The 15573-nt window shown below is 40.9% G+C and overlaps 2 protein-coding genes across 4 annotated transcripts in view; one reads left to right on the top strand and one right to left on the bottom strand.

Moving 5' to 3' along the window:
* Positions 1-4654, bottom strand: part of LOC137351868 (probable ubiquitin carboxyl-terminal hydrolase MINDY-4) — a 36505-nt gene extending 31851 nt beyond the window's left edge. Inside the window, exon 1 of the mRNA XM_068016747.1 lies at positions 4515-4654. Coding sequence (XP_067872848.1) covers positions 4515-4654 — 140 coding nt within the window. The remainder of the gene's footprint in view (positions 1-4514) is intronic.
* The window catches only part of mindy4 (MINDY lysine 48 deubiquitinase 4), a 305544-nt gene that overhangs the window by 228259 nt on the left and 61712 nt on the right, over positions 1-15573 (top strand). For all 3 annotated transcript variants that reach the window (XM_068015668.1, XM_068015679.1, XM_068015689.1), the window contains one exon: positions 10596-10659. In XM_068015668.1, coding sequence (XP_067871769.1) covers positions 10596-10659 — 64 coding nt within the window. The remainder of the gene's footprint in view (positions 1-10595; positions 10660-15573) is intronic.

Raw genomic sequence — 15573 nt, 5'->3', positions numbered from 1 at the left:
TAGGGAGGGAGGCAAAAGAGGTGGGGGAGTGGCATTGTTAATCAGGGATAGTATCACAGCTGCAGAAAGGGAGGTCGTCGAGGAGGGTTTGTCTACTGAGTCATTATGGGTGGAAGTCAGAAACAGGAAAGGAGCAGTCACTTTGTTGGGAGTTTTCTATAGACCCCCCAATAGCAACAGAGACATGGAGGAACAGATTGGGAGGCAGATTTTGGAAAGGTGCAGAAGTAACAGGGTTGTTCTCATGGGTGACTTCAACTTCCCTAATATTGATTGGAACCTCCTTAGTGCAAATAGTTTGGATGGAGAAGTTTTTGTCAGATGTGGCCAGGAAGGTTTCCTGACTCAATATGTAGATAGGCCGACTAGAGGGGAGACTATGTTGGAATTGGTGCTTGGCAACGAACCAGGCCAGGTGGCAGATCTCTCGGTGGGAGAGCATTTCGGTGGTAGTGATCACAACTCCCTGACTTTTACTATAGTCATGGAGAGGGACAGGAGCAGATGGGATGGGAAAATATTTAATTGGGGGAGGGGGAATTACAATGCTATTAGGCAGGAACTGGGGAGCATAAATTGGGAACAGATGTTCTCAGGGAAATGCACGACAGAAATGTGGAGGTTGTTTAGGGAGCACTTGCTGTGACTGCTGGATAGGTTTGTCCCGATGAGGCAGGGAAGGGATGGTAGGGTGAAGGAACCTTGGATGACAAGAGATGTGGAACACCTAGTCAAGAGGAAGAAGGAAGCTTACTTAAGGTTGAGGAAGCAAGGATCAGACAGGGCTCTAGAGGGTTACAAGGTAGCCAGGAAGGAACTGAAGAATGGACTTAGGAGAGCTAGAAGGGGACATGAAAAAGTCTTGGCGGGTAGGATTAAGGAAAATCCCAAGGCGTTCTACACTTATGTGAGGAACAAGAGGATGGCCAGAGTGAGGGTAGGGCCGATCAGGGATAGTGGAGGGAACTTGTGCCTGGAGTCGGAGGAGGTAGGGGAGGTCCTGAATGAATACTTTGCTTCAGTATTCACTAGTGAGAGGGACCTGGTCGTTTGTGAGGACAGCGTGGAATAGGCTGATATGCTCGAACAGGTTGAGGTTAAGAGGGAGGATGTGCTGGAAATTGTGAATGATATGAAGACAGATAAGTCCCCAGGGCCAGACGGGATATACCCAAGGATATTACGGGAAGCGAGGGAAGAGATTGCTGCGCATTTGGCGATGACCTTTGCGTCTTCACTGCCCACTGGAGTAGTACCGGATGATTGGAGGGTGGAAAATGTTGTTCCCTTGTTCAAGAAAGGGAATAGGGATAACCCTGGGAATTATAGACCAGTCAGTCTTACGTCGGTAGTGGGCAAATTATTGGAGAGGATTCTGAGAGACAGGATTTATGATTATTTGGAAAAGCATGGTTTGATTAGAGACAGTCAGCATGGCTTTGTGAGGGGCAGGTCGTGCCTCACAAGCCTTATTGAATTCTTTGAAGATGTGATAAAACACATTGATGAAGTGTATGTGGTGTATATGGATTTTAGCAAGGCGTTTGATAAGGTTCCCCATGGTAGGCTCATTCAGAAAGTAAGGAGGCATGGGATTCAGGGAAAGTTGGCTGTCTGGATACAAAATTGGCTGGCCCATAGAAGTCAGAGGGTGGTAGTAGATGGAAAGTATTCAGCATGGAGCTCGGTGACCAGTGGTGTTCCACAAGGATCTGTTCTGGGAGCTCTGCTCTTTGTGATTTTTATAAATGACTTGGATGAGGAAGTGGAAGGCTGGGTTAGCAAGTTTGCCGATGACACGAAGGTTGCTGGAGTTGTGGATAGTGTGGAAGGCTGTTGTAGGTTGCAACAGGACATTGACAGGATGCAGAGCTGGGCTGAGAAGTGGCAGATGGAGTTCAACCTGGAAAAGTGTGAAGTGATTCATTTTGGAAGTTCGATTTTGAATGCGGAATACAGGCTTAAAGACAGGATTCTTGGTAGTGTTGAGGAACAGAGGGATCTTGGGGTCCATGTCCATAGATCGCTCAAAGTTGCCACCCAAGTTGATAGGGTTGTTAAGAAGGCGTATGGTGTGTTGGATTTCATGAACAGCGGGATTGAGTTTAAGAGCCGCGAGGTTATGCTGCAGCTCTATAAGGACCTGGTTTGACCACACTTGGAATATTGTGTTCAGTTCTGGTCGCCTCATTATAGGAAGGATGTGGAAGCTTTGGAGAGGGTGCAGAGGAGATTTACCAGGATGCTGCCTGGACTGGAGGGCATGTCCTACAAAGAAAGATTGAGGGAGCTAGGGCTTTTCTCATTGGAGCGAAGAAGGATGAGAGGTGACTTGATAGAGGGGTACAAGATGATGAGAGGCATAGATAGAGTGGATAGTCAGAGACTTTTTCCCAGGGTGGAAAGGGCTATCACCAGGGGGCATAATTTTAAGGTGATTGGAGGAAGGTTTCGGGGAGATATCAGAGGTAGGTTCTTTACACACAGAGTGGTGGGTGCGTGGAATGTGCTGCCAGCGGTGGTGGTAGAAGCAGATACATTAGGGGCATTTAAGCGACTCTTGGATAGGTACATGGATGATAGTAGAATGAAGGGTAGGTAGTTAGTTTGATCTTCGAGTAGGTTAAAGGTTCGGCACAACATCGTGGGCCAAAGGGCCTGTACTGTGCTGTACTGTTCTATGTTCTATGCCTTCTGGAAATCTAAGTACAATACATCCACCGGTTCCCCTTTATCCATAGCACGTGTAACTCCCTCAAAGAACTCCAATAAATTGGTTAAACATGATTTCCCTTTCACAAAACCATGTTGACTGTGCCTGATTACCTTGAATTCTTCTACATGCCCTTCTATAGAGAAGTCTTGTTACAACTGTACAGGGTGTTGGTTAGGCCGCACCTGGAGTACTGTGTACAGTTTTGGTCCCCGTATTTAAGAAAGGATATACTGGCATTGGAGGTAGTTCAAAAAAGATTCACTCGGCTGATTCCTGGGATGAAGGGGTTGACTTATCAAGAACGGCTAAACAGGTTAGGCCTTTATTCATTAGAGTTTAGAAGAATAAGAGGTGATCTTATTGAAAAGTACAAAATTCTGAGGGGGCTTGACAGGGTAGATGTTGAGAAGATGTTTCCCAGTGGGGGAATCTCGAACTAGAGGACATAGTTACAGAATAATTGGGCACTCATTTAAAACTGAGATGCGAAGGAATTTCTTCTCTTAGAGGGCATTGAATGTCTGGAATTCTCTACCCCAGAGAGTTGTGGAGACTAGATCACTGAAAGTATTTAAACAGGAGGTAGATAGATTTTTGAAATATCGGGGAGTTGAGGGCTATGAGGAGCTGGCATGAAAGAGGAGTTGAGGTCTGGGGTAGATCAGCCATGATCTTATTGAATGGCGGGGCAGGTTTGAGGGGACGAATGGCCTACTCCTCCTATTTCTTATATTCTTATACCATCTTTAATAATACTTCTAACATTTTCCCTCAGACGGATGTTAAGCTAACTGGCCTGTAGTTTCCTGCTTTCTGTCTCCCTGTCTTTTTGAATAAAGGAGTTACATTCGCTATTTTCTAATCGAACGGGACCTTCCCTGAATCTAGGGAATTTTGGAAAATTAAAACTAACTCATCAATTATCTCACTGGCCACTTCTTTTAACACCCTAGGATGGTCCATCAGGACCCAGGGACTTGTCAGCCCGCAGCTCCATCAATTTGTTCAGTACTACTTCTCTGGTGGTTGTAATTTTCTTGAGTTCCTCCCTCCCTTCCATTTCCTGACTTACAGCTAATAGTGGGATGTTACTTGTATCCTCAATAGTGAAGACCGATGCAAAATACCTGTTCAATTCATCTGCCATCTCCTTATTATCCATTATTAATTCCCTAGACTCACTTTCTATAAGACCAACGCTCACTTTGTTAACTCTTTTTAAAAAATCAATAGAAACTTTTACTATCTATCCTGAGGATTCTAGCTAGCTTTCTCTTGTACTCTAATTTTACCTTCCTTATCAATCTTTTAGTCACTCTTTGCTGTTTTTTATATTCTGTCCAATCTTCTGACCTGCCTCCCATCTTTGTGCAATTATAAGCTTTTTCTTTAAGTTTGATACTATCTTTAACTGTTTTAGTTAACTATGGATGGCGGGTCCCACCCTTGGAATTTTTCTTTCTCGTTGAAATGTATCTATTCTGTGTACTTTGAAATATCCCCTTAAATATCTGCCACTGCATCTCTATTGACCTATCCCTTAACCTGATTTGCCAGTTCACTTTAGCTAGCTCTGCTTTCATGCTCTCATAATTGCCCTTATTAAAGTTTACAATACTAGTCTTGGACCCACTCTTCTCTCCCTCAAACTGAATGTAAAATTCATACATATTATGATCGCTGCTACCTAGGGGCGCCTTAACTATGAGTTCATTAATTAATCCTATCTTGTTGCACAATACCAGGTCTAGCATAGCCTGCTCTCTGGTTGGCTCCTTCAGTCACAATTCAGCCTCACTTGAGTTTCCTGTAATAAAATCGTATGTAACTTGAGGGGCTAGTTCCACAAGTAGCAATGCAGCTTAGTAACTTTTTTTTAACATGTGTTAAAAGGAGCAGTAGGTTGATGTACTCATGCATCTTGCTGTTGAAATACATCGGAAAAGTTTCTAAAGTGTGCCAAAGAATTAAACTGGGACACATTCCTATAGTTTGTCAGCCAAACCTAACCAACAGTCTTATCTGAATGTTGATTTTTAAAACATTTTTTAGAGGAAGGAGAAGAGTAAGGTACCAGGAAGGTATGGGCGAAGAGTAGGCACTGGTCATTGAGCCTCGAATTTTAACAGCAAGGGTGAAAGGAGTTGGCAGAATGTGGGGCAGCAAATTGAGATCAGGAGGAATAGAAGAGGAACATATAAAGGATATTGAAAATATTGGTTAGGATACAAAATTCCAATCTGCAAGCTTTACTTTCTGTTATGCATTTTGTTGCCACTTTACTGTCAATATTCACCATTATAAATTGATATGTCAACATTTCCCATTCAATCTTGCTATGTCACTTGCAACAATATAGTTCAAGATCTATCCACAATTTGGATAAGGTGGCGTGAGTTTCTGATCTCTCAGTTCTGTTGTCTTGGATGTTTTAAAACACCCCTCTTTTTCTGGGCAAGTATGTGGCCTATTTAATACAAAAAAAATCTCATCACTTAGAGAATTATGAAAATGAGACATAAATGTGCTGAGAATTAGCACTCTTAACACATTGCCTACTTCTTAGTTATTTAGTAAACCATGCCGAAACATTGAGCAGGAGTTAAGTTTCCCTATTCTGTGTCCCTATAAGGGAGCCAGGCTCAATGGGAGCTCGAGTTGGAAATAAGGTACTGAACCTGCAGCCCCAATTCTGCAAGCTGCCACACTTTCAAGCTTGGATCTGGCACCCTGGCATAGGTATAAGCCTTCAGCTAAAATAAAGTGGTTTGCTTGGCCAAGCAAATCTGTCGCCAACAGTAAATGACGCACGTACCTTAGAACTGGGACTATAATTATAAAGAGGTTATTTGCAGTTCAACTTCATAGATCTGACCCTGATTTTAATTTTTGTTGTTGCTGTTGATTTGCCAATCCCCCCCAAGATTCATTATTTTAAAGTCGGCAGTTTGTTTTCATAACCTTTCGATAGTGTTGGAAACTTCCAAATTTGCGTACTTCTCAGAAAAGACCATCTGAAATACAGATGTGGTTTTTTTTCGTGATAAATGTAACAACACTAATGTTCTCAAAACTGGTGTTATTTTGATAACCTATTGTTCAGTTCTCCCTCATGATTCAGTGCAGTCCATATCCCGAGAGTAAATAAGGGAAAAAATGCTTCCAGCTATTGTGCTGCTTGACCACTACTAATGTGATGCAGATATATGATGGATTTGAAGGCAGGTTCTTATTTTTTCAGATAGTTCTGTGTACTCAACAACAGAGACCCTACTTTGGATTCCTCTCTAGCATGATATTTAGAATTGTGTGCGACACCAAATGGTGTATTGGCCTTTATTGCAAAGTGGGGTGGAGAATAAGAGTCAGGTAGTCTTGCTACAATTACATAAGGTTTTGCTGAGACTACACCTGGAACACTGTACAGTTTTGGCCTCCTTACCTAAGCGGGTTCACTGGAATGATTCTTGGGATGAGATGGTTGACCTATGAGGAGAGCTTGAGTAGAATGGGCCTGTTTTCTCTGGTGTTTAGAAGAATGAGGGATGATCTCATTCTTGGAGAGCTTGACAGGCTTGATGCCGAGAGGCCATCTCTCCTGGTTCGGAGGTCTAGAACTAGGGGGTCATAGTCTCAGGATAAGGGGTCGACCATTTAGGACTGAGATGATGAATTTCTTCACTCAAAGGGTTATGAATCTTTGAAGTTCTCTACCACAGAGGGTTGTGATGTTCAGTCAATTGAGTCAGGACAGAATTGATAGTTTTTTGGATACTAGGGGCATCAAGGGATTTGGGGATGTGCAGGAAAGTGGATTTGAGGTAGATGATCAGCCATGATTGTATTGAATGGGAGAGCAAGCTCAAGGAGTGGGATGGCCTTCTCCAGCTACTATTTTCTATGCTTTATGATACAGGGGGATCAAGTGTCCCCTCTCAATGCTCTGTGAGCATCTAGTCCTGGAGCATTGGGTGAAAGAAATTGAGAGTGGAGGCCAATTGTGTTCTGGATCTCTTACCCCTCTACACTTGACCTTCATTTCCAGGTGATAGTCCCTCTTTTCAAATTTGTATTATAATCCACGTGGAGTTCACCAACAAGTTAAAAGAATTGAATCCACTGGCCGACCTCAACTTAAGAAAACCAAACCAAATGGACAGGATTTCACTTTTATAAGTTTTACTTTAACACTCAAACCAAAACCAACATAAATTAAACATGAAGCAGCAGAGAGATCACGGTCAATATATATATATTACACCTTAACTATCAGATACAACAGAGATGGGTCTCGCGGTTTCACTGGTCAGTCCACCTAGCATGGCACCAAATTACAGTCACACAGTTCTCAACAACCCTGAGGCTACTCAGGTAGATTTTCTGCTCCTTTATTCAAGTATTTAGCTGCTGTTCTTCCGCCAGAAGTTTCCTCTCAATCCGAACTCCATGGTTGCGGTCTTTACCACAAGGCACACTTATCCAGAATCTCGTCATCTCTGTGCACGACAGTCTGAGTCCTTCAGTGACAACCTGTGCACTGTATGGCCAGGCCTGGTTAGTTGGCTACTTTAAGTAACAGAAACAGCTCCTGGATTCAGTCTTCACTTTCTTCTGCTTGTCGGCACTCCACTCCTGCCTGATCTGTTTCGTCTGCTTGATCTGGGGAGGGCTCTGTCTCCTTTTATCTGGTTCTAACCAGTTTCAGTTTCCCCTGAAACCTGAAGTTGTTTTTCCAGCTCTGTTTCAGTTTTTAGGTTCTGTTTCTGTTTCAATTCTAGTTTCTCTCTCTGGCTTAAAAGAAAACAAGCTTTGTAATCATGGATTCCATCACAGTATGAAGGACATGGATTTCATCTCAAAATGTCTCTCTTTTCCAGGGATTTTGCTGGACTCTGGAGAAGTTCTCCCATAGAAAGTGGGTATTGGAGGTTAGGAACATAGGAACAAGAGTAGGCCTAGGAGCCTGTTTTGCTATTTAATCAGATCATGGCTAAGCTGTAGCTCAGCTCTGTTTATCCCCCTTGGTTTGGTATCTCTTAATACCCTTACGGAATAAAAATCTATCCGTATAATAAGAGTAAAATACTGCAGATGCTGGAACTCTGAAATGAGAACAGAAAGCGCCGGAAATCCCTTCGTCAGAACACAGACAAACGGACACAGACTTGAAACGTTAACTCTGTTTCTGTCTACACAGAGGCTGCCAGACCTGCTGAGTATTTCCAGCACTTTCTGCTTTCAAAAATCTATCCATCTCAGTTTTGAAACTTCAGCTGACCTCCAGCCACAACAGCCTTTTGGGGAAGAGGCTTCCAGATTTTCACTACCCTTTGTGTGAAGAAGTGCTTCCTTATATCATCCCTTAAACAGCATCGCTTTAATTTTAACGTTCTGCCCTTTGTTGTGGACTCCACCATCAGAGGAAATAGTTTCTCTCCACCCTATTAAGTCCTTTAATAATCTTAAGCATCTCAATTAGATCACCCCTTCATCTTCTGTACTCAGTGGAGTACAAGTTCAGGCTCTGCGACATGTCGTCTTAAGTTAACCCTTGGAGCTCTAGTAACATTCTGGTGAATCTGCACTGTACTCCTTCCAAGGCCAATATATCCTTTCTAATGTGCAGTGCTCATCCGATGTCTAGATACTATTCTTCACAAACCCAGAATAACAAAAATGTTTCTCCTACATTAACCTTTCGCACATAGTTGATCTTTGAAAGATGGCCACTCACTTTGGCAAAGCGACTGGAACAAAGTCAGCCTCAGATATATTACAACAGGTGATTAGGAATTGTATCTGATATTAACTGATCATGAGACTCCTGCCTTAGCCTTAGCCATCTAGCTTTAAGAAAGCTACAGGACAGGAAAAGAACAATAAATGGACTGCTTTGGTTTTAACTCCCGAACTACCCAGTTTTCATCAGGTGAAAGGCATTAAAATCCTCTCCTATTCCTCCCTGTGTAGCTTGAAAGAAAATTGAAGTGACCAACCTTAACTCTTGGGTGTGCTGTTATCAGTAAGGAAAACTTCAATTAGTAATCTATCAGACAGAAATACTTCATCTTTGTCACAAGTAACTACACGAAAAAAATGGTAATGGATGATGTCTAACATAGGTTTAGAAGAGGTAGACCTTGCCTCATTGACTTTTTTGAGGAAGTAACGAGCCTCATGGGAGGAAGCTTTATGATGCTTTGTAGCTGGGTTTCTGTAAGGAGTTTGATGAAGTAATGCTCATGAGACTTTTTTCAAGGATATGACATGGATTTGTATTAGTGACTGGTGAAAGGGAAGGAAGCAGCGGGGAAGTAGATAGTATCTCATGAAGGCATTGAATGGGATTATAGAACTTCTCTTGTTTCTGAGATAGCTAAATTTTCAGACCCCAAACTAAAAGGGAGCAGTGGACTCAGAGAAGGCAGCTATAGGGGAGACTGACTTAGGGAATCATGGGATACTTGGCCTAACGTAAGTCCTTGAAACTTGAGGAAAGCTTGCCTGTTAGACACACGAATCACATGAATAACCTAATCAAAAGGTAAATGAGGTCAGGAGGGAGACACCCAAATCACACGAATAACCTAATCAAAAGGTAAACGAGATCAGGAGGGAGACACCCAAATCACATGAATAACCTAATCAAGAAGTTGACGAGGTGAATAATATAATCAATGCAGGATGAGATTAGGGAAGACAGTAGATGGGAGATGATGTAATTAAAGAAACAGCTTGTCAAGTAAACCTCCTGTAGACTGCATAAAATGACTGCTCAAACACTGTATACTAGAATCCCTATGATCATTCGTGAGAGTAGGACTTCTTCTTTGCATGCCCGTAATAAAGATCACTCATTTGAACAAGACACCTGACTCTCAGGGCGTTTTTGGGTACCAGGGCAATCCCCCACCCTTACAGTAGCCAAAGTTTTAACAAAAATCTTGAGTTTTCATTGAGGCTAGGTAATAGTAAATAAAATTCAATATGGAAAAATTCAAGTTGTTGCATATTGAAAGTAATAATAGGCGCTGTGCGTACTTCATGGAGGTTGGATACCTGCAGGTGTAAGTTGACTCATCACTCACCACGTTCAGCAAATGCTAGGCAGGACAGTTGTTGCAATGAAATTGGAATTGTTGGAGATATAACTTGATACAGTAATGATAAGGCCATATGGTTGGTATTTGGGAAACAGGTGATGAAATTGGCAAAGTTATATGCCATACTATCTTACTTGCCTGAAAACTTGATTTTTATGAGATATCTATCTTCACTATATTTGTCTCTTGTTATGCCCTCTAATGTACGTTACAATAATAGTGTTACTGAAATAATCCTCGGTGTACATCAGTCCCAAAGTATTGACTGATAATTATTGTCTGCCGTATCTGTAGCAATTTTTCACAGTCGAACTTATATTTAAACAAATATTAAGGATGTCTTTACTTAGAGTGTTAAATGTTTGAAATAAATCTGACAAGAAGGTTAGTAGAGGTAACAACATTATTGTAATTCAAAATGCAGCTGGATGCTACAGAGAGTAAGAATGCTAGAAAAATGAATTTTCAATGGGCCAAATGACCATTTCCATCATTGACTTTCCTTATGCTCTTGCATGCTGTTTTTCTCAGTAGATTTTGTAAACCACATTGATTTGGAATTTTCAATCAATTATTTTTATGTGGATCCTGGACAAGTGGACCTTTTTTCAGTTATTAAACTTAGTATTATAGGTGCAGTCACAGTCATTGAATAAGGAGACAATATAGGCAAGGTGTCTTAGTGCTTGGCTTCATTGCTTCCACAGCTGAATGCTCAAGAACGGCAGAAATGATAAAGCACTTTTTAAACTGCTAACATTTTGGATTATTTCCAGAGTAAAATCTGACTTTGATGTTCCCAGCAGTACATTGATTGGAGCCCATGGATATTGTACACAGGTCGGTACCACTTCTTTCTTGGACTAGTGAGGCGATAAACATGGCCATATTGTGTGCTTTGAGTGGCTATGCATTTTTCTTTCAAAAATGCTTTTGGTTCTGAAATGTTGTATGAAAGGAGTGAGGGTGCCTAGAGTAAATTCCCTAGATGGTGCTGCGCTTCCAGTCTTCGTTGTGCAGTTCTGGGGAACATATCCGTGAGGTTTAGGAGAAATATGAGGAAGACTGGTCCCAAGCAGTACTTGCACATCACCAGTTGGTTACCATAGAGTGCACTTGGTGGTATGTAGGAGCAGGAGCCTGTCTACTTTGTCAGCAGCAGGCATCGCGTGACATTCTGAAAGCAGAAAGTCTTTTTTTAAAGTGGGATTTTAATAATCTTACAAGTAAATAGTGCATTTTTTCAGACTTTTAAAAGAAAGTTTAATAAAATATCATAGTGCCAAAAGAAACTTGTGCCTTCTTTCTTCCTTCTCCCATAATGGTAGACTTGATGATGATGGAAGATTGGTAAATTTTATTCAAATGTTTCCAGAAACCAGTTGATTTGCATGGCATAATTACAATGTGCTTAGTTTGCATAGGTAATTTCCATTAGAAATGATTTTGCTAGTTTTCTAGTTAAGTATGTATGGACTAATTATTAACATTAAACAAAACTGCACAGTATTAATATCTTAAAGACACAAGCTTTCCTAAATTACAGGACTTCATAATGGAATAGGCTGTTGGGTAATGTGTGCTAATGGAAGTTTTTTTAATAGACGTACAATTGTCCGAGTAAAATGAACTTATTTTTGAGATCAGTCTTCCAATAACAACAACCCAACTGCCTAGGAATTTAATTTAGGAAAACCTGTTCCTTTAAGATAAGAATACTGTTTAATTGTGTTAGTGCAGATAATTAGTCCATATATTTTTATTTAGAGATACAGCACTGAACAGGCCCTTCGGCCCACCAAGTCTGTGCCGACCATCAACCACCCATTTATACTAATCCTACATTAATCCCATATTCCTACCACATCCCCACTTTCCCTCAATTCCCCTACCACCTACCTACACTAGGGGCAATTTACAATGGCCAATTTACCTATCAACCTGCAGGTCTTTGGCTGTGGGAGGAAACTGGAGCACCCGGCGAAAACCCACGCAGTCAGAGGGAGAACTTGCAAATTTCGCACAGCCAGTACCCAGAATCGAACCTGGGTCGCTGGAGCTGTGAGACTGCAGTGCTAACCACTGCGCCACTGTGCTGCCCTAACTAACGTACTAACCTAGAAAACTAAAAAAATCTGACCAAAGAGTTCGAAAAAGCTGAAATAGCTCCAAATGATCAAACAGCTCCATAACAGTTCTAAGCTTAAGACATTTGAAAATAAGGAATTAGATTGAGAGTGTAGTAGGTCAGTAACATGTCATAACCAAAACTACAGGTATAGTTAACATGCCACCACTTTCATTGCATACACAAAAGTACAGTTGCCAGGATTCATGATTTAGAAAAATATTTTGATTTCTAGAAAAGTAGGAACTTAGGAAGAGTAGGAGGCCATTTAGCGCCTCGAGCCTTTTCCGCCATTCAGTAAGATCATGGCTGATCTGCGACTTAACTCCATATACCCACCGTTGCCCCATATCACTGAATAGCTTTGATTAACAAAAATCTCTCAATCTCAGTTTTAAAATGAACATTTGATCTAGCATCAATTGTTGTTAGCAGAAGAGAATTCCAAACTTCCACAATCCTTTGTTGCAGAAATATTTTCTAATTTCACTCCTGAAAAGTCAGACTCTAAATTTTAGACTATGCCCCCTAGTCCTAAACTTCCAACCAGCAGAAATAGTTTTTCTCCATCTACCCTTAATATCTTGGTGCCTGATTTGGTGCATTTATTTGCATTTTGGAGCCTCCCGCAATTCTCAATGTGAATTTCAATGTTTTATTCAATTAAGTTAAAACCAGCATCAATTCAACCCCATTGCCTACTCTAATTCCAAGTCCACAAGTACAGTGACAGGAATTGTCAAATGAAGCCAGTTAAATAGACTTTGACACATGGCAACAGCTGGGCATGCCCCAGCCAGTTATTTTGAAGGAAATAGAAGAGTTTGGAAGCTTCATTTTAGCAGCTTATTTGGTGCAAAGTCTGCTCTTGATAATTCAAAATTGCTTTTTGCTTGAAAATAAATTCTAGCTAATCGTTAGTTTATATTCATAGAATTAAGCAATCTTAGTTAATAAAAAGCAAAGGACTTTTTTTTTGCACTGAAAACAAACCAAACATAGGGTTTATTTCTAGAGGAGAAATTGCGCAGTAAAGAAGTTATGCTAAACCTGTATCAAACCTTTGTTAGACCACCTTGGAGTACTGTCTGCAGTTCAGGTCGCCATATAAAAAGGATATCGAGGCAGTGGAGAGGGTGCAAAAAGAGTCGTAAGGATGATAGCAGAATTGTGACGTTACACCTGTCAGGAAAGGATGAACAGGTTTGGGTCTCTTTTCTCTTGGAAAGAGCTGGTTAAGGGGTGCCCTAATAGTGATATTTAAAATTGTGAAGGAGTTTGATTGGGTAAATGTAGGGACGATGTTTGCACTTGTGGGAAAGCAAAACTAGAATCCGTCAATATAAGATAGTCACCATGAAATTAAATAAAAGAATTTGGAAAAAAACTCTTTACCCAGTGTGTGGTGAGGCTGTGGAACTCACTGTCACAGCAGGTGGTTGAGTTGAATAGTACAGATGCATTTAAGGGGAAGCTAGATAAGTATATGAGGGAGAAGTGAATAAAGGGTTATGTAGACAAGGAAGGATGGGAGTAGCTTTGAGTGGAGCATGAGTGTCTGCATGAGCTGGTTAGGCCAAATGGCCTGTTACCGTGCTGTATATCCTATGTAATTCCATGTAATTTCTATTAGTGCATTTAAGATCATGATAACTATCTGGAAAAGTGGTGGAAACCAATGGAATAATATCCTTCAAAAGGGAATGGAATATATTTTGAAGGGGAGAAGATTGGGCAAGGCTGTGGAGAAAGAGCAGGGGAGTGCGACAAATTTGATAGCTCTTTAAAATAGCCAACACAGGCACGATGGATTGATTGGTTTCTTGCTGTGCTGTAAAATTCTATGAATGAACAGATAATTCAAATTAAGCAGCTTTAAATTCAAAAGAGTAGACTGTATTTGGGGAAAAATACCATCTGATTGATTGCAGACCCATCCTTCAACCAGTCTGGTTCTCAGGCCCTGGTCCCTCTTTTCCAAAGATTGCATTGGCTCATACTGACTGGTCTGAATATCAGTGAAATACCTTGATATATCTTGTGAAATACTGTAATACTGACGCCACCATAAAATACTATTGGTGGGCACATAGTTACATAGTATTTACACTTGTAGAATCAGGCCATTCGGCCCAACTGGCCATGAGTTTATGCTCCACGCAATCTTCCTTCTTCATCTCACCCTCTCCGCAAATCATTCTATGCCTTTCTTCTTCATGTACTTTATCTATTTCTTCGCTTCAATCCTTTGCAGTAGTTCGATTAAAAATAAAAAAATCTGTTTAGTAACATATCGTATGTCCAGTGTAGCAATATTTATTAGCAGACAGGAGTTTGTATCATGCATTCGCAGAATACACAGCCTGCGACTCATACCTTAATATATAGAAGAATAATCTCTTTACACAATTTGAATTTCTGTCCATTGTCAGCTAATGTCTGTCCTATAGGAAAGGAGGCATAACAAATAAGATACATGCATGGATGTATGTACACCTTCAATTAGATGATTATCTCAGTGCTACCATAGCATTCGCAAAGTACTCAGTGTCCGACTGGAACCATTAATTATTTCCGTCCTTAAATGCACTTTTAGTTCAGCAACTTCCCGTGAAGACACAGTGCATATAGAAACAACTCTACACACAAGGAAAGTCGTAGGTTCAATCCCTCATCTGTACTGATCTTAGGACAGATATAAATTTGAGGAGTAAATAGCGCTTGCTGCAATGACCCTGGAAAAGGAAGCTTTATTATAATGTGATGATAGTTAATGGTACACACTTCCCTGCACGTAATGTCTGTTTTTAAGGTACTAGCCTTCCCCACAGAACAGTAATGAATTAAGGAAAGAATAAAGTTGCATTTATATAGCAACTTTTACAGCCTCAGGACATTCCAAAGTTTTACAACCAGTGAAGTTCTTTTTGAAGTGCAGATCACTGCAGTGCTGGAGGGAACATTTGCCACAAACCACATTGCGATAATGACCAGATCATCTGTTTTTAGTGATGTTGGTTGAGGGATAAATATTGGTTATGACCTCCCCCCTCCCCCCATTTCTTTGAAATAGTTCTGTGGGATCTTTTACGCCCATCTGAGAGGACAGACAGGCCTTAATTTGATGTCGCTTCCAAAAGACAGCTCTCCCTCTGTACTGCACTAAAGTCTCAACTTGAATTATGTGCTCAAACCGTTGGAATAGGATTTGAACCCACAACCTTCTATGTTAACTGACTGGAAAGGAACTGAAAGGTATATAGAGATTTTTGTGTATATATAAAATAAAGCTTGATTGGGATCAGGAATCTGAACCATAGTCAATTTTCCTTTCACCCAGGGAACTAAGGTAAATAGTAGTGTTCAAGTGCTCTGGATGAGATTAGCCAGCCAGACACACACCAAAAAAGATGCTAAAAGTTATACACCAATTATTTTCAATGGTCTGATTTCTAAATAGTTTGCTTTCTCTTGAGCATGTCCTGACTTGCCCCTTTGTCAGTTCAAATTTTGAAAGAAAAGTGACCTTGACTAATCTTGCGATGCTTCTAGAATTCAATAATCCACTTAATTAAACTTTCAGGAGCCAGTGGAACAGAGATATATTGGTTACGAAATGGTTTGAG

The sequence above is a fragment of the Heterodontus francisci genome, chromosome 2 (genome assembly GCF_036365525.1).
Source record: "Heterodontus francisci isolate sHetFra1 chromosome 2, sHetFra1.hap1, whole genome shotgun sequence".
In the NCBI taxonomy this organism is placed as follows: domain Eukaryota; kingdom Metazoa; phylum Chordata; class Chondrichthyes; order Heterodontiformes; family Heterodontidae; genus Heterodontus; species Heterodontus francisci.
The sequence above is the reverse complement of the archived record's forward strand: the minus strand, read 5'-3'. Positions and strand labels throughout refer to the sequence as shown.